Source organism: Schistocerca gregaria, chromosome 4 (genome assembly GCF_023897955.1).
Source record: "Schistocerca gregaria isolate iqSchGreg1 chromosome 4, iqSchGreg1.2, whole genome shotgun sequence".
Classification (NCBI taxonomy): Eukaryota; Metazoa; Arthropoda; class Insecta; order Orthoptera; family Acrididae; genus Schistocerca; species Schistocerca gregaria.
This window is the reverse complement of record NC_064923.1, coordinates 161,260,316-161,284,733: the sequence shown is the minus strand read 5'-3', so window position 1 is coordinate 161,284,733 and position 24,418 is coordinate 161,260,316. Positions and strand designations below refer to the sequence as shown.

General features: G+C 45.5%; 1 protein-coding gene across 4 annotated transcripts in view; it reads right to left on the bottom strand.

The window, feature by feature from the left end:
- The window catches only part of LOC126365920 (uncharacterized), a 179,193-nt gene that overhangs the window by 52,149 nt on the left and 102,626 nt on the right, over positions 1–24,418 (bottom strand). For all 4 annotated transcript variants that reach the window (XM_050008667.1, XM_050008668.1, XM_050008670.1 and 1 more), the window contains exons 14-15: positions 992–1,113; positions 663–845 (exon numbers count right to left, since the gene is read on the bottom strand). In XM_050008667.1, coding sequence (XP_049864624.1) covers positions 663–845; positions 992–1,113 — 305 coding nt within the window. The remainder of the gene's footprint in view (positions 1–662; positions 846–991; positions 1,114–24,418) is intronic.

The window sequence follows — 24,418 nt, the reverse complement described above, 5'->3', positions numbered from 1 at the left end:
AACAAGTAACAGCATAACAAATTTTGAAGCTGAAGGAATATGCATAAACTTAGGATTAAATTGTAAAATCTGCAGTGGAATGTGAATGTTCAAGTTTGATGGGTAGATGGCAACTGAAGGAAAAGAATTATAGAATTACAGGTTCTTCATACAAGGAAAAAAGCTGCACTTCCACAGAAACCACCAGATAAGATGAATTCTATCACTCATTTTTCACACAGATATATTTGTATTTCTTGGTGTTGAAACAGAAATGTCCTGAAGAAGCCATCCAGCTTTTAACCAGACTAATGTTACAACAGTTGAATGCAATATAGCTAAATATAAAGAACTAATAGAAAATTCCCCCCAGGACTTTCTAAGACTAGGTCAGTAGCTGGCTAAACTTTAGGAAGTTTATGTAATTTTATGTATACAAAATGCTTACTTATGACAGTTTACTGTTTTCAGTCACAAACTGCCAGAGAACTGGAAACTGATACACATCAGTATTACATAGCTCAAAAGAACGAAACCAGGACATCCACGCATATGTATCTATCATATCAAAACAGGAGATTCAATTGAGAAGCAAGAGTTCCTCATAATTTCCATTCTACATAAAGCTCATCTCTATGAAGGAAACATTTATTTGATGTCCTAATATTGGAAAACAAACTTACTTGAAGCCACCATCATATGAACCTTCTGCACAACCCAAATCTTCAAAAAGTTTTTTATATATATCTACACATGTTTCTGCCAAAAGTGTTCCAGTAAACTGGTTTGTGTTTTCAATTCCTCTCACACACATGACTGCCTCTGCACCAGTCGGAAGTAAGGTGATGATAGAATCCTCCGAACACCTAAGAAGAAGCATTATTCCTTTAGTTATGTACGATAACACACAAAAATAAGTTCACACATTTGAGTAAAATGTATAAAACAAAGCTGATTAAATATCTCTAAGAATAAGTGAGAACATTTAAGCTACAACAGCAATAATACATACACTGTCCTTGAAGTATTGTCTTTGTTGGATGCTGGACTCTGTTTTGATTGCTTTGAATTTTTAACTTCTAGCTGAGAATAATTTTCTCCCTCGACCATGACAATTGTAACACCACAGTTGTCCTATTAAAAAAATACAACATTTCAAAAAACAGGAATAGGTCTCTTGTGAAATAGTTTAACATAAGTTATTAAGCTAAAATTTGAAGAAAGGCTATAATTAAAGCCAGGGCAAGGTTGCATATGAAGCACTGCAGCTTGTTTCAAATCTGTGAAATATCTCAACTGTACAAACTGTCAGTATTTCTTGGCAGATGATGATGTTGCTGTTTTGCATCAAAAGACTGCTTTGATGCAGCTCTACACAGTAGTCTATCCAGTGGAGGCCTCGTTATCTCTGCATAACTTATTGCAACCTACATCGATCCTTGGTCTCACACTCTACAATCCCCCTCGCTGCAACCAAACTGACTATTCCTCGATGACCCAGGATGTGTCTTCTCAACGAATCCCTTCTTTTACCAAAGTTGTGCCCTGAATTTCTTCCCTCCTCAAATCTATTCTGTACATTTCATTAGTTATATGCTTTACCCACCCTATCTTCAGTTTTCTTACATGGCACCACATTCCATAAGCCTCTATTATCTCCATACATGTACTGTTTATTGTCAAAGTTTCACCCCTGTACACGCTACACTCTAGTCCATTGCTCTAAAGAGAGGGGGGGGGCCTTCCAAGCACTTCAACTTGCACTTTTCCAGAACTAATTTCCATCCTGCGAAGGAATATGCTCTGATTAGAAACTCCCTGACTGGTTAAAATTAATTATTTCATTAGGAACTTTGATCAACTTTGACTGTCAAAATAGCCCAGATCAGTAAAGATCAATGGTAATCATCAATTCACAACCTAGTGAAGGTACCAAAAAAAAAGACGTGATTTTGCATAAATACAAGCTGGAAAATAAATAATAATGAAGAAGATGATGTTAACATTCCCACACTGCCAACATTCGAAATAATTTTTTCGTTCTGTAAGATTAGAGTATTGAGAATATTGGCAACGCAAGTAATGAATGCAGGGAATAATTACTCCCATAAGAATTCTCAGAGACAACTCAATGTCGAAAAGAGTAAAGGCACTTCGTACACACTACAGAGTAAGAAATGGAAATTCAAACTACTTGCAGTTAGCAATAGGTAACCGAGTATAACGACGGGAAGGATTGACTAGTAGTCATTACACAATTATCACTGAATTCTAGCAAGTCAGTGGTCACACGATGACCGTAATTTAACAACCGAATAACCATATGTGCTTAAAATGCTAGGAAAACTGGGTACACATTGTGATACCATATGTATAAGCAAAAATCAATATGAAATCATGTCTCAGTAATTCAGAGGTTGTTTCTGGACAGTGGATTTAAAGAGTTTAGGTTCAACCCTCTTGCAATTGTTTTGTTTTAGGGCGCAAAAACAACTAGGGTCTTACATGCCCACATCAGAACTGTACAACACAAAGACAAAGAGAGGAGTTCAATATGACTACACATTAACCTTAACTGATGGAAGAGAAGACAGCTAAAAACAGGGACATGGAGAAAGGTCTACCAAATAGGCCATAGAAAAACAGAGGTCGTGAACTAAAAATTGAACAGCCTTCCCCAAATTGCTACGACGGATAAAAAGTAAAACGCGGTCGACAGCCTGCGCATTGTTCACTGAACTGATAACTCAGACGGGAAACACATATGAAAACGTAAATGGTTAAACAAATGGCATTCCATCAGAAAATGGCGGACCATCAAAGGCTGAGTGCAATGAGTACAAAAATGTGGGGGAGCACCACATAACATATGGCGATGGCTAAAAAGACAAGTGCCCGATATGCGACCTAGCTAAAATTATCTCCTCATTGTGAGAGGGCCGAGAGGAGGTTGTCCTAACTGCTGGGAGGGGCTTAATAAACCTGAGTGTTTCCATGAAGGAAGGATCAGGTGTTTATGCCAAAGTGACACCAGCTGTCGACAGACAGCAACACAGGTATTATCGGGGGGAATGTGAGAACTTGCGTGCTGAGCTCCGAGGACTGTGGCCTAGGCAGCACCATCACCGGCCTCGTTTTCTGTCAGACCGACGTGACCAGGAACCCGCATAAAAAAATCACAGTCACTCCATCAAGAGTGAGCAAGTGACAGCTTTCCTGGACCCGTTGCACTCAGGCAAGGATGGCGTACAGTACTCAGAGGCTTTGCCACACAGAGACGGAGCAGATGATGCAATAGTAAAGCCTGTGTGGCTAGATGTACTGTGTGGCCTGATACAGGGCGAAGAACTCTGCTATAAATACTGGAGCAGTGTTCCAAAAGCTGATACTGAAAAACATTGGTGCCAATGATGAAGGCACACCCAACGCCATGGCCAGTCTGAGAGCCAGCAGTGTACTCAACGGTACTACCACAAAGTTCCGTGCGGAGGTCATGAAACTGAGGGTGATAGAGCAAGGCTGGAGTAGTGTCTTTAGAAAGCGAATTAAGGCAAAGGTGAATATCGGCCGCCACACAAAGCCAAAGTAGTGAAGGGTTTACACCCACCGGAAAAGTTGCAGGTAGCATGAAGTTAAGCTGCTGGAGCAAGAGCCAAAAGCAACCTCCATGAGGTAACAGAAGCAAGGAAGCGCCCATACTGGTGATCAGAGGAGTCGTCAAAGAAGAAGGCATAGGATGGGTGGCCACGCATGGCAAATGGCATGTGTATCTGCTAAGGAGAAAGTCACAGCAGTAGGACAGCGGTAGTTTGGCAGCTTCTGCATATGGACACAATGTTGGATAGTACTGAGACTGTAAAGAGGGAAGAACGTGCATATGCATAAATGAAACACCCTTACTCTAGTTTTGGAAGGACAAGCGACCAGTACAAACAGAGAAGGGTGGTTGTATCTGCTCCCAGGAATTTCATAGTTTCAATGAATGGAAGATCAACAGGCTCAAGATGTAAAGACAGCGGAAGAAACGAATTGTGCTGCCAGAAATTAATACAAACAGTTTTATCAATGAGAAAACCACAGCCATTGTCTATGCACCATCAGTAAAGACTGTCGAGACATCGCTGGAGGTGCCACTCAATGAAACAGGTCAGTGGAGAACTGCAATAGATAGTAAAATCATCAATGAAAAGAGAGCCAAAGATGCCCGTGAGGAGACAGGCCATAGAGGATGATGCACAGAACGGAACCCTGAGGCACACATTTTCCCTGGATAACGGCGTCCGACAAGGCATAACCCACAACTACCTTGAAAACTCAGTCTTTTAAAAATTCCTGAAGGAAATGGGGGCAGGCGACCACAATAGCCCTACATGTAACGAGTATGGAGGATAACAGTCCTCCAGCAGGTGTCGTAGGCTTTCTCCAGATCAAAAAATACGGCCAGTCGCGACACGGGTGGACAAAGTGATGAGATGGCGAACTGCAGAACATCATGCTCTAAATCCAAACACTCTAGTGATTAGTAATTTGCAAGGACTCGAGCCACAACACCAGCTGGGCATGAATCATATGTTCCATCACCTTGCAAGCACAGCTGGTGAGAGAAATGGAGCAGTAGCTAGTAGGGTGGGCTGGTCCTTACTGCGCTTAAATATTGGTATGACAGTGGCTTCACACCGGTAACTGGGAAATGCGCCCTCTCCCCATATGCGGTTGTACATATGAAGCAGAAAAAGTGCTTGCCCGCAAGAGAAAAGTTCTCCAACCTATGAATGTTAACATCGTCTGGCCCCGAGGTGGAGGACTGGGATGAAGTGAGAGCATGATCTAGCTCCCTCACAGTAAAGGCAGCTTTGGAGCACTCACGATTCTGAGACTCCTCTGCTTGTTTCTGACGGAGGAAGGCATGGTGATAGTTGGAAGAGCCCAAAACCTCTACAAAATGACGGCCCAAGGTGTTGAAGACAGCAATATGCTCCACGATGAATCATCTGCTACTGTCAGGCCGGAAATTGGGGAATGGATCTTAGACCCTGATAGCACCCAAGTTGCACCACATTACAGAAGAGGGAGTGGAACTGTTAAAAAAACTAGTGAATGAAATCCAGCTAGCTTTCTTGCTATCCCAAAGAATGTGATGACACTGTGCACGCAACTGTTTATAATGTATGCAGTTTTCCACCGTACGATGACGGCTAAAAATGCACAGATCCCATCTCCACACACGAATTGCATCACAGCACACCACAGTCCACCAGGGGACTAGGACATGGCGTTGTAAAGAGGAACTTTCTGCAGTAGTAAGGATAATGTTTGCAAGATATTCCAACTGGTCATCACAACTGGGGAAATGATGGGGAAATGATATTCGTCAAAGGTCGACAGGAAAGGGTAAAGCTTCCATTCAGTCTTAGTAAGCCGCCATTTGGATGTGTACGCAGGTGGGGTAGGAGTCAGCAAATGGATAGCACACAGGAAATGGTTGCTCAAGTATATGTCAGAGGGAACAAACCACTCTAGACGATGGGCAAGCTGGGCAGTGCAGAAGGATAGGTCCAAATGGGAACAGGTGTGCGTAGAGTCTGAAAGGAACAAGAGTGCTCTTGCGTTAAGGCAGAAGAGGTTGAGTTGATTGAGAAGGCAACCAAGAAGGTGCCTCTTGGACAGGTTCTGGGAGAACCAAGAAGGAGATGATGCACATTGAAGTCACCGAGCAGCAGAAAGGAATGAGTTAGCAGCGCAATAAGTTGGAGGAAGTCTGCCCTGGTGACATCAAATAACAGAAGGACATAAACAATAAAAAGGGAAAAGTGAGGAAGGAAAAGGTGAATCACAACAGCCTAAAAGCAGGTAGTCAGGGAGATGGGTGGATTATGAACCCCATCCTGCAAGAGCAGCACGATTCCCCCATGAAATTGAATGCCATCCTCGCAGGGAGGGGGGGGGGGGGGGGGGGGTGTCAAAATGGACTGGGAAGAAATGTGAGAGCCCAAAGCGGTCGTGAGCATGCAATTTAGTTTACTGAAGGCATAGAACATGTGAGCACTGCGTTTCTAAGAACAGCCGTAAACAAAGAGGTCTGTTGGATCAAAGACCGTGAATGTTCCATGGGTGCAATGTCATGACGAGGAAGAAAGGAAGGAGCTGTCACCTGGGTGGCTGCCGAGAGCCAGCCTTCGAAGACTTTCTGCTACAGGGCACAGAGGCAGGACATCTTTTCCACGAGGTCTACAGAAGCATCAGCAAGGGCAGAAAAATAGTTGGTGGTGCACACCGGTGATATGGAGGATGGCCGCATGAGGGTATCACGTGGCAACACTGTTGGAGAGGATTGTCAAGTCAGTGAAGGAGAAGACCGTTTGCCTTTGTTTGCCTTCCTGGAGCCTTTCCTGTTGGCAGAGGAAGACTCTGACATCGGTTGGCTGGAGGGACATAGGAAGTCTTCATGGAAGTATTCCTTCTGTCTTTTCCAGCCTGCCAGTTGTGTAGCATGCGACTTCACCCCATCAGGCGAAAGTTTGGTGGCGTGTTGAACATCTGAATGTGAGGATGGGGACACTAACATGACACTGGGCGAGTTCACGACCACAGTCCTAAATTAGAGGTCGCAAGTCTGCGTGGCCATGTCTTTTGTGGAGTGAGATGTCGCATGAACAGTACTGTACATGCCAGATGACAGATCGCAGGGTTTCCGACTAGCCAACAACTTGCGAGCGCCTGGGTAAGGCACTTTTTCCTTCATCCAGATCTCCTGGACAGCCCATTCATCGAGAAACACGGACAATACAGGAGGAGGCTGCATGGTCACCATTGCAGTTGATGCAGCAGGGAGGAGAAAGCGAACTGGTGCCCTCGTGAGCATTCCAACTGTATGTTACACATATGGCAGGGTGCAGACAGTGTGGATGTAACAATGACACTAGTAGCAGTGCATCGGGTCCAGAATATACGACCTGACTGTGATAACTTCATAACCTGCTTTGACCTTTGACTGAAGAACCACTATCAAAAGTAAGAAAGAGTGCACACGGGCACTAAGACGTTATCTACTTTTTTCATCAGCCAATGGACTGCAATGACACTGTTCAGCAAGGTACATTTGGATTTCTGCCACGGTCAGACCATCGAGCAGCCAAGAGTAAATAACACCACAGGAGCAATTCAGCATTCGACGGGCCTCGACACAAACAGGATAGCCATGGAGGAGCAAAGCTGCAAGCAGTTGTTGGGCTTGAGAATCTGAAGTAGTATCTAAAAGCAACATGCCACTGCATAAATGAGAGCATGATTTCACAGAGCCAGCAATTGCATCAACACCTTTCTGAATAATTAACAGATTTACTGTAGTGAAGGACTGAGCGTTTAAGTGAAACCACAAGGAACTGTGGTGTAGCTGGGAGGGTCTTTCAATCGTTAGCCTCATTGCATTTGTGTTTCGTAGCTGCTGACTGCGAAGAGGATTGGCTCATTGCGAGAAAATCTCCACGACTGCTTGCATCTCCAATGGTATATGCTCCTTCCAACTGGGGGCCACCTTCAGAAGGGGGACACAACCACCATAGGTGATTGTTCACACCTCAGGTCACACCTCCCGAACACCGGACATAGGGACCAATCGGCAATGTGGGAAGGTAGCAGCTCAGGCAATCACCCCTCCCTCGGCCTGGCCTATACCAGGAGGTACATGCGAACCCTATCTGTCGACCCAGGGCTGGGAATTAAGCATTACCCAATCACCTGTTACGCGACAGACATGTAGGCTGGCCTTCAAGGAGCACACGGGGAGGTAGAAGAAAAAGAGGAACCGCAAACACTGAAGAAAGGAAAGAGGAATGAAAAACAGTGGAGAGTGCTCTGATACGGACTACTGAAAATGCAGAATACATTTCCAAAAACAGCCCAGACATGTTCCCTAAGGGGGGGGAAAAAGAACGGCAAGAGGATAGACACGCGGCATAGAAGGGAAAAGGTGCTGCACAGGCTGGGGGCCCGTGGTAGCCAAACATGAACCCACCAAATAGCGGTGAGCCCTGGCCATGGGAGGGGGGGCTCTCGTATTTTACATTAATGAGCCAAATACAGCACTGCACCATAGTTTGGAACCTGTATTAAACTGTAGGTCCTCCTCCATCTGGTTTGTTCATTCTGTTCAAAGTTATACGGGAGGCAAGGGTATGTCCACTGCAATGAGACCATGCTTACTAAATCACTGTCACGCTCAAACCAACTTTTGCATTGATGACATCTCTATGAAGGTTGACAGTGCAAATACACTGAGGTGACAGAAGCCATGGTATTACTTCCTAGTATCATGTCAGACTTCCTTTTGCAAGACGTAGGGAAGCAGCTCAACGCATCATGGATTCAACAAGTCATCGGAAGTTCTCAAGAGAAATGCCATGTTGCCTTTACAACCATCAGTAACTGCAGAAGTGTTGTTATTGCTCTGCTTTGTGCATGAATTGACTTCTTGATTATGCCCCATAGGTGTTCGATGGGATTCATGGCAGGCATTCTGGGTGACCAAATCATTTGCTTGAACTGTCCAGAACAATTCTGGCCCGATGGCATGGCACATTGTCAAGCAAAAAATCCCATCATTGTGTGGCAACGTGAAGTCCATGAATGGCTACAAATGGTCTCCAAGTAGCGGAACATAACCATTTCTAGTCAATGATCTGCTCCGTTTGACCAGAGGAACCAGTTCATTCCATGTACACACAGCCTACACCATTATACAGCCACCACCAGCTTGCACACTGCCTTGTCGACAACTTGGGTACATGGCTTTGTGGAATGCGTGCCCCAAACCCTTCCAACAGCTCTTACCGCCTGAAATCAGGATTCATATGAACAGGCCACAGTTTTCCATCTAGGATTCAGCCAAAATGGTCACAAGCCCAGGAGAGGCACTGCAGGCAATGATGTGCTATTACCATTGCACTCAAGTCAGTTATCTGTTGCTATAGCCCATTAACACCAAATTTCACTGCACTGTTGTAATGGATATGTTCAACATATGTCCCACAATCATTTCTGCTGTTATTTCAAGCAATGTTGCTTATCTGTTACCACTGACAACTCTACGCAAAAGCTGCTGCTCTCATTCATTAAGTAAAGGCCTTCGGCAACCGCATTGTCTGGTATCTGTGGATGTAGGCATATTGAATCTACTAATGATTTCCAAACTGGTACATCCTACATGTCGAGCTCTAACTACCATACTGCGTATGAAGTCTGTTGATTCCCATCGGGGGGGGGGGGGGTGTAATCATGTCGGAAACCTTTCTGCATGAATCAGCTGAATACAATTGAGAACTGGGCCAATGCACTGCCTTTTTATAACCTCGTGCATGCAATACTACCATCATCAGTATATGTATATATCACCATCCCATGACTTCTGTCACCTCCGTGTATATACCTCTACCGCTCTCTAGGCTGTATTCCTTTAGCATCAAATAACAGTGACTTTAAAATCTGAACTACTGAAACTTTTGCTCTCAGAGGAAGCCTCTGAGATTCATGGCCAATGTTCATGTTCTGCTGATTTAACACAACACCATAGCTGCCCACCTACAATTTGCGTTCAAAGTCAAATAGGCCACACCGCCTCACAGTCGGCCCCAGGTGGCAGTGTATTCTCAGCAGCTGAATGATGTACCCTCTACAGTATTGATTGTAAAGATAATTGTGACTACACTGTTTTGAAAGTGTACCACCTAAATATGCCACCTGCTGTTTGCCTGGCATTTTGGCCTCTGTGATGGGCAGTGTTCTGTGTTCAAGTGCTGCACCTTGAGAAGTGCATCTGACATTCAAATGCAACTGAAAGAATAGAAAACATAAGTTGTCAGGGCCAGATGGAGTCCCACATCAGTTTTATAGTGGCACTGCCCCTTACTTAGCTTTCATTTACTGCAAATCTCTCAGCCAGCACAAAGTCCCTAGCAAAACCTGAAAAATTGCAGGTGACTCCTATATAGAAGAGAGTTAAAAAATGGACCCACATAATTACAGACCAATATTCTTAATGTTGGTTTGCTGCAGAATTCTTTAACACAGTCTGAATTCGAATATAATAAATTTCCTTGAGACAGAAAAGCTTCTGTCCACAAATCAGCATGGATTTAGAATGCACTGTTAAGGAAAAACACAGCTTGCTCTTTTCTCACATGGTATCATACAAACCATGGATGGAGGGCATCAGGTAGAGTCCATATTCCTAGATTTCTGGGAAGCATTTGACATGGTGCCTCACTGAAGACTGTTGAAGATCCAAGATATGGGATTATGTTTTCAGATGTGTGAATGGCTCTGAGACTTTCTAAGTAAACTACTTTAAATTGTATTCTTGTTGAAATCATCCCATGGCCCAATAACTTTTCTCTCTTTTACTGCCACACGTATCCTTGTGTTCCTTGGTAGAACACAAGTGGCAACACTGAAGGTTGCATTTTCATGTGTTTCGTTTTCTGTACTTTTTCTGCCATTCGGCTCTTGTATGGAGTTTTCACTCCAGACATTTCTGTAACAGTAGGTGTGTACTGCTGTGTTGAAGTTGTTGGCTACATGACCTGAGCTCAACCAAAAGTTGTTCACCGAGCTCCAATGCCCAATCTTGGCACACGCTGAGCATCAGCTTGCAAGTTGTGACAAACACCAGATTCCTCTTCTCAGTTAATTTATGGCCAACACAGTTTACAAGTCATTGTCCACTTTGTCATGTACTTTGTGGTTAGCAATGTGAGTACTGAAAATCTATCTGGGTTAGATGACTTAACTTTTCAGTTTTCTGTTGCAGATGCCATGCATCTGGTGTCGGACCAAGTGCCTTACAATTTGGAGTACTTATGATTTCAGTTTTTTGATCCATTTTCCCTGGGGTAAGTTTATGCAGACTATTTCGTGGGCATACATCATCCTCAAACCCTGAACTATCCAACCATTCACTATCTTCATGATGTCGACATGACAGGTGCTACCATGGAAGATCACCTGTGAAACCTCAGTTCTTTGTTTAATGTTCTACAGGCTATGGGCCTCAAATGTAATCTCCTGAAATCTCACATTTCCCCACCTTCTATTGTTTATCTTGGGCATAAAATATCCCAACTGGGTGTGCGACCCATGGAATAACATGCTGCTGCCATTACAGCTTTGCCCCCTCTGTCTCATCCATACGAGAACTTCAGGCATTCCTTGGCAAAGTGGCATACTACCATAAGATTAGCCACTTAGATTCTATCATCATTCACTCCTTGCATCTGTTGCTCAGAAAAGGACTCCTTTTATTTGGTCTGCAGTCCGTGAGAGCATTTCTGCGCAGCTTAAGGGCAGCCCACGGTGAGCCAGGGTAAAGCATCTTCGTTGGTTGGTTGGTTAGTCAGTTTGTTTAAAAGGGAGGGGGGAGGGACCAAACAACGAGAACATCGGTCCCTTGTTCGTAATAAAACAATGCCACAAAGTGTGAGAATAAAACAGACGAGACATATAACACAAAACAGAAAGAAAGGAAATAACCACAAGCATGAAGGAAAGGCAATGAACACTAAAAGGAACAAAAGAGACAAGAAAACAACAGAGACGCTAGAAACAGATGAGAGAAACAAGAAAGCATATTACAGTGGCTGGCCAACCATATGAGAATGAAAAGAAAAAGCCAGCCACTCTGCAACACATTAAAAAAAAAAGGTTCAAATGGCTCTAAGCACTATGGGACTTAACATCTGAGGTCATCAGTCCCCTGGACTTAGAACTACTTAAACCTAACTAACCTAAAGACATCACACACATACATGCTTGCTTGAGGCAGGATTCGAACCTGCAACCTCAGCAGCAGCGCGGTTCCGGACTGAAGCGCCACAGCGGTCGGCCCAACGCATTGAAACCTCCACCCAAGAAGCACTAGGGTGGAGGACACAGAGGAACAAAGGACATGAGCTAAAACTTAGATCAAATGATAAAACCCGCCCTCACAATGTTGTTGTTGTTGTTGTTGTTGTTGTTGTCGTCTTCAGTCCTGAAACTGGTTTGATGCAGGTCTCCATGCTACTCTATCCTGTGCAAGCTTCATCTCCCAGTACCTACTGCAACCTACATCCTTCTGAATCTGCTTAGTGTATTCATCTCTTGGTCTCCCTCTACGATTTTTCCCTCCACACTGCCCTCCAATACTAAATTGGTGATCCCTTGTTGCCTCAGAACATGTCCTACCAACCGATCCCTTCTTCTGGTCAAGATGTACCACAAACTCCACTTCTCCCCAATCCTATTCAATACTTCCTCACTAGATATGTGATCTACCCACCTCATCTTCAGCATTCTTCTGTAGCACCACATTTCAAAAGCTTCTATTCTCTTCTTGTCTAAACTACTTATCGTCCATGTTTCACTTCCATACATGGCTACACTCCACACAAATACTTTCAGAAATGACTTCCTGACACCTAAATCTATACTCAATGTTAACAAATTTCTCTTCTTCAGAAACGCTTTCCTTGCCATTGCCAGTCTACATTTTATATCCTCTCTAATTCGACCATCATCAGTTATTTTGCTCCCCAAATAGCAAAACTCCTTTACTACTTTAAGTGTCTCATTTCCTAATCTAATTCCCTCAGCATCAACCGACTTAATTCGACTACATTCCATTATCCTTGTTTTGCTTTTGTTGATGTTCATCTTATATCCTCCTTTCAAGACACTGTCCATTCCATTCAACTGCTCTTCCAAGTCCTATGCTGTCTGACAGAATTACAATGTCATCAGCGAACCTCAAAGTTTTTATTTCTTCTCCATGGATTTTAATACCTACTCTGAACTTTTCTTTTGTTTCCTTTATTGCTTGCTCAATATACAGATTTAATAACATCGGGGATAGGCTACAACCCTGTCTTACTCCCTTCCCAACCACTGCTTCTCTTTCATGCCCCAAGACTCTTATAACTGCCATCTGGTTTCTGTACAAATTGCAAATAGCGTTTCGCTCCCTGTGTTTTACCCCTGCCACCTACAGAATTTGAAAGAGACTATTCCAGTCAACATTGTCAAAAGCTTTCTCTACGTCTACAAATGCTAGAAACGTAGGTTTGCCATTCCTTAATGTCAAAAGCTTTCTCTAAGTCTACAAATGCCAGAAACGTAGGTTTGCCATTCCTTAATCTAGCTTCTAAGATAAGTTGTAGGGTCAGTATTGCCTCACGTGTTCCAACATTTCTACGGAATCCAAACTGATCTTCCCCGAGGTCGGCTTCTACTAGTTTTTCCATTCGTCTGTAAAGAACTCGCGTTAGTATTTTGCAGCTGTGACTTATTAAACTGATGTTTCGGTAATTTTCACATCTGTCAACACCTGCTTTCTTTGGGATTGGAATTATTATATTCTTCTTGAAGTCTGAGGGTATTTCGCCTGTCTCATACATCTTGCTCACCAGATGGTAGAGTTTTGTCAGGACTGGCTCTCCCAAGGCAGTCAGTAGTTCCAATGGAATGTTGTCTACTCCGGGGGCCTTGTTTCGACTCAGGTCTTTCAGTGCCCTGTCAAACTCTTCACACAGCATCGTATCTCCCATTTCATCTTCGTCTACATCCTCTTCCATTTCCATAATATTGTCCTCAAGAACATTGCCCCTGTATAGACCCTCTATATACTCCTTCCACCTTTCTGCTTTCCCTTCTTTGGTTATAACTGGGTTTCCATCTGAGCTCTTGATCTTCATACAAGTGGTTCTCTTTTCTCCAAAGGTCTCTCTAGTTTTCCTGTAGGCAGTATCTATCTTACCCCTAGTGAGATAAGCCTCTACATCCTTACATTTGTCCTCTAGCCATCCCTGCTTAGCCATTTTGCACTTCCTGTCGTTCTCATTTTTGAGACATTTGTATTCCTTTTTGCCTGCTTCATTCACTGCATTTTTGTATTTTCTCCTTTCATCAATTAATTGAATATTTCTTCTGTACCCAAGGAGTTCTAGTAGCCTTCGTCTTTTTACCTACTTGATTCTCTGCTGCCTTCACTACTTCATCCCTCAAAGTTACCCATTCTTCTTCTACTATATTTCTTTCCCCCATTCCTGTCAATTGTTCCCTTATGCTCTCCCTGAAACTCTGTACAACCACTGGTTCTTTCAGTTTATCCAGGTCCCATCTCCTTAAATTCCCACCTTTTTGCAGTTTCTTCAGTTTTAATCTACAGGTCATAACCAATAGTTTGTGGTCAGAGTCCACATCTGCCCCTGGAAATGTCTTACAATTTAAAACCTGGTTCCTAAATCTCTGTCTTACCATTATATAATCTATCTGATACCTTTTAGTATCTCCAGGGTTCTTCCATGTATACAACCTCCTTTCATGGTTCTTAAAGCAAGCGTTAGCTATGATGAACTTGTGCTCTACGCAAAATTCTACCAGACGGCTTCCTCTTTCATTTCTTAGCCCCAATCCATATTCACCTACTACATTTCCTTCTCTCCCTTTTCCTACACTCAAATTCCAGTCACCCATGACTATTAAATTTTCGTCTCCCTTCACTACCTGAATAATTTCATTTATCTCATCATACATTTCTTCAATTTCTTCATCATCTGCAGAGGTAGTTGGCATATGAACTTTTACTACTGTAGTAGGTGTCGGCATCTTATCTATCTTGGCCACAATAATGCGTTCACTATGCTGTTTGCAGTAGCTTACCTGCATTCCTATTTTCCTATTCATTATTAAACCTACTCCTGCATTACCCCTATTTGATTTTGTGTTTATAACCCTGTTGTCACCTGACCAGAAGTCTTGTTCCTCCTGCCACCAAACTGCACTAATTCCCACTATATCTAACTTGAACCTATCCATTTCCCTTTTTAAATTTTCTAACCTACCTGCCCAATTAAGGGATCTGACATTCCACTCTTCGATTCGTAGAACGCCAGTTTTCTTTCTCCTGATAACGACATCCTCTTGAGTAGTCACCGCCCGGAGATCCAAATGGGGGGACTATTTTACCTCCAGAATATTTTACCCAAGAGGACGCCATCATCATTTCATCATACAGTAAAGCTGCATGCCCACGGGAAAAATTACGGCCGCAGTTTCCCCTTGCTTTCAGCCGTTCGCAGTACCAACACAGCAAGGCCATTTTGGTTATTGTTACAAGGCCAGATCAGTCAATCATCCAGACTGTTGCCCTTGCAACTACTGAAAAGGCTGCTGCCCCTCTTCAGAAACTACACGTTTGTCTGGCCTCTCAACAGATGCCCCTCCGTTGTGGTTGTACCTACGGTACAGCTATCTTTATCGCTGAGGCACGCAAGCTTCCCCACCAACGGCGATGTCCATGGTTCAGGGGGGGCCCCCTCACAAATAAAACGTTAAACTAAATCAGCCAATGAGGCGTTGTTGGATACAATGAGTGGCAACGAGTCTGGTAACCCAAGATTTCATTGCTGGCCAGTCAAAGTGGGACAGTGCACAAGAATATGGGCCACTTTCAACCGGGTGCGGAACCGACCGTGAGGTGGGTCTTCATGGCGCAATAGATAACCGTGGGTCGCCCAAGCGTGGCCAATGCGGAGCCGGAAGAAGACGACTGATTCCCTTCGAGAGGCCCGCATGGAAGACTTTCAGATATTCATAGTCTCCTTAATGACATGCAGTTTGTTGTGCATACTGTAATGCCATTCCATGTCCCAAAGCCAAAAAACCCTGCGGCATATGTCAGAACGCAGGTCAGGTTCAGAGATGTCCATCTCCAGAATCGATTTCCGCATAACCTGTTTGGCCAGCCTGTCGGCAAGTTCATTGCCTGGGATGCCGACATGTCCTGGGGTCCACACAAACACCACTGAATGACGGGACTAGTCCAGGGCATGGAATGACTCCACTGAAGGATGGCGAGGGTAACAATGATCCAAAGGAGTCAGTACACAGAGAAAACAATTCCTTGGGCCCTGAACGGATATACTGAAGTGCACAAGGTATGGCCAGCAGCTCTGCAGTGAACGCACTGCAGCCATTGGGCAAGGAATGCTGTTTAGTATGGCCTCTGTGGATAAAGGCAAAGCCAACATTACTATCAGATATCGAGGCGTCGCTATAAACAACTTCAGAGCCCCAGAACACTTCAAAAATCAAGAGGGAGTGACAGCAGAGAGCAATAAGCGTAACAGAGTCCTTAGGATCGTGTGAAAGGTCCAGACCAACCTGTGGCCTAGGTGTACACCATGGATGTATATGCAGACAGACCTGGACGAGAGGTGGTAAAGGGAAGGTCTCCTGTTCAGACAGAAAGGATCGCACACAAACTGCAATCATTAGCCCTGACCTGGGCCACCAATGCAGGAAATGGACAGCCGTGAGTGGAAAAAGGAGACAGTAATTTGGATGCTCAGGAGAACTACGAATATGTGCAGTGGAACTGGTGAGCAGTTGTGCACATCGGATTTGCAATGGAGGGACTCTGGCCTCCACTAGGACACTGGTCACGGAACTCGTCCTACAATTTCTCATCACTAGGCGAACACCAAAGTGGTGCACTGGGTCGAGTACACGCAATGCTGAGGGCGCCGCCGAACCATAAACCAGACTCCTATAGTCAAAGCGGGATTGAACAAGGGCTCTCTAGAACTGCAGCAGTTTGGAGTGATCTGAACCCCAATTGGTGTTGCTCAGGCAGTGGAGGTGCTGCCAACACTTCCGTTTAAGCTGTCGAAGATGAGGAAGCCAAGTCAAAAGAGCTTCGAAAACCAGATCTAATAACTGATATGTCTTCACTACAGGGAGTGGATCATCATCAAGGTAAAGACAGCTCCAGATGACAGTTCCAGATGAACAGTATGATGCCAACAGAAATGCATGACACACATCTTCATAGCGGAAAACTGGAGGCCATGCGCTAGAGCCCATGACTGTGCATTGTGGATGGCTCACTGTAGGCGATGCTCAGCAACACCAGTACAGGAGCAGCAGTACAAAATGCAGGAAGTCGTCTGAATACAGAGGTGAGACGGAGGGCCTGACAGCTCCTGCTAGACCGTTAATGGCCACTAAAAATAGACACACACTCAGTACTGAGCCCTGTGGGACTCCATTCTCCTGGATATAGATGGAACTATGGGAGACACCAACTTCAACAGAGAAAGTGCGGAGCGACAGGAAGTTACAGAAAAAAATCAGGAGCGGGCCCCCCAAGACCCCACTAATAGTATGTGGCAAGGATATGATGTCGCCAGGTCCTGTTGTATGCGTTACATAAGTCAAAAAAGATGGAAACCAGGTGTTGGCATCTGGAAAACCCTGCTCGCATGGCAGACTCTAGCGACACAAGATTATCAGTTGTACAGTGACCTTGACGGAAGCCACCCTGACATGGAGCCAGATGTTCCAGCAGCTTACAAAGAACGTTGGTGAGGCTGATAGACTGATCTACATCAAGCGGTGTTTTACCAGGTTTGAACACCGGAATGATGGTCCTCTCCCGCCATTGCGACGGAAAGAAGCCATCGCACCAGATGCGGTTGAAGATGACAAGGATGTGTCGCTCCTAGTCTGAAGAGAGATGTTAATTCATCTGGCTTGGAGCCCATCAGGCCCAGGAGCTGTGTCAGGGCAATGTGCAAGGGCACTGAGGAGCTCCCACTCTGTAAATGGGGCGTTATAGGATTCACTGTGGCTTGTACTGAATGAGAGGACTTTCCCTTCCATCCACCATTTGAGAGTGTGAAAGGCTAGTGGGTAATTCTCCAACAAAGTGCTCATCAAAATGCTCAGCAATTGCGTTTGTGTTGGTAGAAACACGCCATTTATGGTAACACTGGGAACACTTGTTGGGGTCTAGTACCCGAAAAGATATTTGTTCTTTGCCCAGACTTGGGAAGATGACATATGGCACCCAATGGTCGAGACATCTCTCTCCCAACACTCCTGATTATGTTGTTTGATAAGTTGGCGAATGTGGGCAGGGAAGGGTGTTATTTATGCTGCTGTATGTCTCGCCTACACTCCTTACTTGCTTCAGCGACTTCCGATGACCACCAAGGGACTGCCTTACACCTCGGGCACACTAAAGATCGAGGGATCACGTTTTCTGCTGCAGAAACAATTGTGCTAGTCACCTTCTCAACTATAACATCAATGTTACCGTGTGGCAGAGATTCAATGGTAACAGTGGAAGTGAAAGATTCCCAGTCCACCTTGTTTAAAGCCCATCTGGGCAGGCGTCTGTGGGCCTGATGCCAGGGCAGTGACAGGAAGACGGGGAACTGGTCACTACCACACAGGTCGTTATGTGCTCTCCAGTGGATAGATAGAAGACGTCCTAGCCTGCAAACTAACATATCAATATCTGAGTAACTACCGTGAGCCACACTGAAATGTGTGGTGGCCCCAGTGTTTAAGTGGCAGACGTTGAACTGAGACAGTAAAGTTTCGACGTCTCTGCCTCGGCCAGAAAGCACGGTGCCACCCCACAAGGGGTTACAGGTGTTAAAATCTCGCAAAGTAGGAAAGGATTAGGGAGTTGATCAATCAGTGCAACTAATATATTTACTGGTACTGCACCATCTGCAGGAAGATATACATTGCAGACAGTTATTTCCGTGTCAGCCACAGCTTCAAGAGCAATTTGAAGAGGCACAGAGTTACTACAGACTGAGTTTAGGACATCCACCTGACACACAATTATAGTCGCTATAGTTCCTGTAATATCCCTTATAGCCGCGGATAGCGAAGGGTCTGCATTGCCGGGAACCAGCTTTCCTGGAGGGCAATGCAGGTAGCAGGTGTAAAGCTTAACAGTTCCCGTAGCTCAGTCTGGCTTTAGAAATAACTGCCGCAATTCCACAGGATGATGACATCATTGTGAGACTGTTAAGGCATGGAACATTCAATGAGGCAGTTTACATCTCTAAGTCACCTGCTGCCACCAACTTATTGCTTGAGCAGTCTATATCCATTGTCTCTGAGTGTCTGGCGAGACGTAGGTCCTCAGTGGACACCAGAATCCCCATCTCATTCTTAGGCGCAGAGCTGGTGGGTAGCAGTGGTGTGGGTGCCAATGCAATTTCCTTGGTCTTAAGGTTATTCTTTTTGGATTTCCCTCACTGCTCCATGGGTTTCCCTGGCTGGGAGGACTTTACTGGCTCAGTCTCCAAGACTGAGAACAAGCGTCAAGCCCAGCTGCTTTTGAGCTCTTCAGCCACTGGTGGGTGTCATTTTTCCACTAGCAGAAATTTGGGACGGGAGTGAGCCACAGATTCCCTAGCAAGAGAAGCTGAGGACGACTTACGCTACTACAGCTTAGAAGTGGGGACGGATGTCCCCGATGGTTGGGGGAGTTGCTCACAAAGTAGGTGGTGTGGGAGCAACAGAGAGGGAAATGCTCCCCACCAAGTCTTGGGGACTGATGACCTCAGATGTTTAGTTCCATAGTGCTTAGAGCCATTTGAAAAAAAAAAAAAGAAAATTAAATTTAATGTGTTGCAGAGTGACTGGCTTTTCCTTTTCGTTCTTGTGGCCGGCCAGCCACTGTAATATGCTTTCTTGTTTTTCTCTCATCTGTTTCTAGCGTCTGTTGTTTTCTTGTCCTCTTTTGTTCCTTTTAGTGTTCATTGCCTTTCCTTCATTCTTGTGGTTTTTCCTGTCTTTCAGTTTTGTGTTATATGTCTTGTCTGTTTTATTCTCACACTTGTGGCATTGCTTTATTAGCAACAAGGGACCGATTATCCCTTGGACCCCAGGAGGACACGCCGGATGGAACTTACACCTTGCTGCTCTAAATTGGCACGCAGCTCATCGTCAGAATTCAAAAGAAGGTCCCTGTGAAATATAATACCCTGGATCATATTTAAGCTCGTATGGGTCATAATGGTTACAGAAACATCCCCCAGCTAGTCACAAATGAGTAACATCCGTGACTGGGAAGAGGATGCGGTTTTGATCAAGACTGACCCAGATCTCATTTTGGACAAGCCCTCCACCTCCCCAAACTGAGGCTTCATATCAGGAAAGATTCCTCGTCAGCTCTCTAATATACAAGGTGCCAGAGCGAATAAGATCCACTGCCATCCTTAGCCAGACGTTCCTCCCATGGTGCAGCCAGGGAGGGGAACAATTTGGAGTCTTGCTTCTGTGCGTTGAATTGAGCTACTGAAGGCTTACAGACTGCTCGTGTTTCACCACCAGTAAGAGATGATGGACTATGCTTCATCACATGTCATCCTCCCTTGATGCCACCCACTCCAACCAGGGGCCCTCCTCATGGGCGCCACCCAGCCGTAGCAAAGGCAACCTGGCAGCATTGCCATTGCTAGGAGTCCCAATGGGCATCTACCCCTTGGCATATGTGGGGAGTTAACGGCACAGGCATCAGCAAAGTGGTCCATGTGTGGTCACGGGGCTACAGCCAACATGGTACATGGCGGCCCCACCACAACGGACTGCCTACCATGCTGGATATGAGCTGCTAAGAAGTTCATGGTCTTCATCAACGTAGAAAGTGACACTACATAGTGCATCGTGGAAAACACAACCATGAAGGTGTCCTCGTCCAAGAGAGAGAGAATGAGTAGGATTGAAATGCGATGACAAGAAAGCAGGCTAAACATCTCGATGCACGATGTACATGATGCACCATGTAAGGCACACTTCCCCACCCTGGCTTGTCTTTGGGAAAAATTTGAAGAATGGAGGTTAAACTCTGAAGGGGACCATCACATAAAAGCCTACTCTTACCCCTGTACCCGCAGGAGGAGGTCCCCATGGAGTGACTCTCATTCGACCAGAAGAAACTGCTATGTATTTAACTGTATATTGAGGTGGGGTACATAGTGGATGATTTCTCCATCGTGAGTTCCCGTATTACCTCTGTTGTGGCGGCAGATCCAGTGATCCAACGCATCGTGCACTTGATACAACTTGGGTGGCACAATCGTTTGCAGGGCCGAACATCAGCCCCACTTCAGAATGTGTGTGTGTTGCACCATCACCTCCCCCTGTTGCATGACATTATTCTCCTGATAGCAAAAGGATTTACTCCCCTTGCTGTGGTTCCAGTGGCTCCAAGGCAGGATGTCCTGGGCTTATTACATCAGAGTCTATGAGGACCTCTCACATGAAACTGTTGGAATGGTGCCATGTAGTTTCGTCAGACATCAACAGGGACGTGGAACACCTTGCTGCCCTCAGAAGGCAGTGCTGCACACAGCTTTTTGCAGTGGCTGGCCCTGACACATCCTTGGTGGAGAGTCCACATTGATTTTGCTGTTTTCTTTTTAGGGACTTTCTGGTTATTAGCAATTGATGCTTTTTGTCATTGACCTTATATTGTTTGTTGTTTACCTGTGACAGCAAGACATGACTGGCAAGGACTTCTTGTAGGTAACCTCCATGGAAGTTTGCCTTGCACCCTGGTTTTGGAGAATGGTCATCAGTTTGTGGTGCTATCTTTCAAGGATTTTAGTACCCACAATGGTATTCACCGAGTCACAATGTCTCCCTTCTACCAGCAGTATGATGGTGAGGTGGAATGCCTTGGCCAAAAGTTTAAGATGTAGATTCTCTAGTATGCAGAAGATTTCCTGGCTGAGGAATTTATGCTCTTACAGAATGACATCAATTGGGGACAAAAATTCCACCAAACTCCTGCATGACTGTCAGCTGTGGATGCTGCTCAATCTCTTGTTGTCAGGCAGAGACTCCCAGAAGCAATGGTTTTGATGACTTTCCCACCTGGCACATCAGTCTGAGCCAGGACATTTGGACAGCACCCTCATTAAATTCCCGCCATCATCAACACTCGGTGCAGTCCTCATACCTTTAGGGTTCATAACAATGACTCGTGGCATGCCACCATTACCAGTTGCAGCTCAGGATGGGTAAAGGGGCTCCTCTTTGGGCAGTGGACATGACACCTTGTTCTTCATTGGCCCTAGTTATTTTGGGGTCAAGCAGGTATGAACATGCATGCCTACCCCAGCGGTCGGGGTTTCATCAGCACTGTCTGTGGGTTTGCTTCCTGCAGCCGGTACTGCTGTCTCCCACTGTGCTGAGAAGGCACCGCCGTACATGGTGACAGAAGCCAGGTCTCCATCACATTTCTCTTAGGGACCACGGAAATAAGGTGTGAGAAATTAGGACTCATTTGGAGCCTTATTAACAACTGCTTTCCCCTTGACGTATTTGCGAGTGGATCAGGGAAGGAAATGAGTAGTTGTGGTATGTGTACTACCCTGTGTCAAACACCAAACGGTGGCTTATAGAGTATGGATGAAGATGCAGATTCACATCGACAAGGCTGCACATAAGGGAGAGACTAAATTATTTACAAGAATTAAGTGCAAAACTTACTGAAAAAGTTGAACCACATGTGTGTGTTTCATACTTAATTTGTAAATTACTGACAATGACAACTCATTCCCGTGTGTGTGTGTGAGAGAGAGAGAGAGAGAGAGAGAGAGAGAGAGAGAGAGAGAGAGAGAGAGAGAGACCACCCTCATATGTGCACAACATTGGATAGTAGGGGGAGAATGCTGAAGATTAGATGGATAGATGATGTAACTAATGAGGAGGTATTGAATAGGATTGGAGAGAAGTGGAGTTCGTGGCACAACTTGAATAGAAGAAGGGATCAGTTGGTAGGACATGTTCCGAGGCATCAAGGGATCACCAACTTAGTAGTGGAGGGCAGAATGGAGGATAAAAATCGTAGAGGGAGACCAAGAGATGAATACACTGAACAGATTCAGAAGGATGTGGTGGTGTGTTGGGGCTTATGGGCGCTCAACATCGAGGTCATCAGCGCCCTGACACACATTAAAAGGAACGAACGTGGACAGACCTAAGTAAACTAAAGCACACACTCAAAGAAAGCAGGGAAAGAAGGAAAATGCTACATAAGAAAGTAAAAGCTAAGGAAACGGAAAACATAACAACAACAATGTCACAGGAAAGTGTTATCGGCTGGCCACATACATAAAATATGGGTGAGCTTGTCACACAGTGAGCAAATTAAAATCCTCTCCCTAAAATCTTTGTAAAAACATTGGACATGCCACAGAACTTTAAAACTTTAGCCACATTCGTCCGAGTGTTGCCTAAAAGAGATGGCAGGTCCGCTGGCAGGTCAGCTGCGGCCCGCTGGTCAGAAAATAAAACGCGATCCAATAAAACTTGGCGCACAGTGACCTGGACGCCGCAAGCACCACACGTTGGAGGGTCCTCTCGCTGGAGCAGGTAGCCATGCGTCATAGGGCTGTGGCCTATTCGAAGCCGAGTGAGGAGAACCTCGTCCCGTCGATGGGGCTGAAAGGAAGTACACCACACACGCGTTGTGGGCTTGACTATACGGAGCTTATTGTCAGTCACTTCCAGCCACTCGTCCTCCCACCGATGCATAACCCGTGAGCTCAACAGCGAGGTGAGTGTGTGCAAGGGGATAGCACACTGAGATACTTGTGGGGCGAGACACGCCTCCTTGGCTGCGAGATCTGCCCTTTCATTCCCAGAAATGCCGACATGCCCCGGAACCCAGCAGAAAGCTACAACCTTCCCCAGTCACTGTAGTCGGAGTAGAGCATCCTGGATGGTCTGGAGAGTTTTGTCTGCCTGATACAAATGTAGCAATAAGTGAAGGGCACTAAGTGAGTCGGAACAGACAAGAAATTTAGGAGAGGAAGAATGTCTCATGTGCTCCAGTGCCCACAAGATCACAGACAATTCTGCATCAATGACAGCGAAAGTCTGAGGCAGGCGGACCTTGAAGACACGATCTGGAGAAACAACTGAGCAACCAACAGAATCCCCTTGTTTCGACCCATCCGTAAAAACAGCTACATAGTCGCAGGAGTGCAATATCTCTTGTACTGCAATAACCAGGGTGGCAGGCGGTTAAAACCCTGGATTTGGGGTTGTACAGACTCCACACCGTGGGACTCTAGTACACGTTGCACACGGATCCCAAACGGCAACGTAGCCCAGGAACGGCGGGAAAAAAGGCGGTCCAGAGGTGGATGGGCAACAAGATGGTGAGCAGGCGAGCTGGGAGCTGCAAGAAACTTAGAAGCCTGGCGCACCAGCAGGAGCTGCCGCCGGATGGTAAGTGGCGGTTCCCCAGCCTCAGCACAGAGGCTGGGTATGGGACTGGTCCGATAAGCACCCGTGGCCAGTCAAACCCCAGCATGGTGAACAGCGTCAAGGATCTGCAAATAAGAAGGCCTCACTGACCCATATACTATGCACCCATAGTCCAACCGTGAACGCACGAAAGCTCGGTAAAACTGACGGAGATGCGCCCTGTCCGCTCCCCAAGACCTGTGGCTGAGGCACTTGAGGATGTTGAGTGCCATCAGGGTTCTGGCTTTCAAGTCACGTAGGTGTGGCAGCCATGACAACCTGGAGTCGAAAATTAGGCCCAGAAACCGCACTGTGTCTCTAAAATGTAGGACAGTATCCCCCA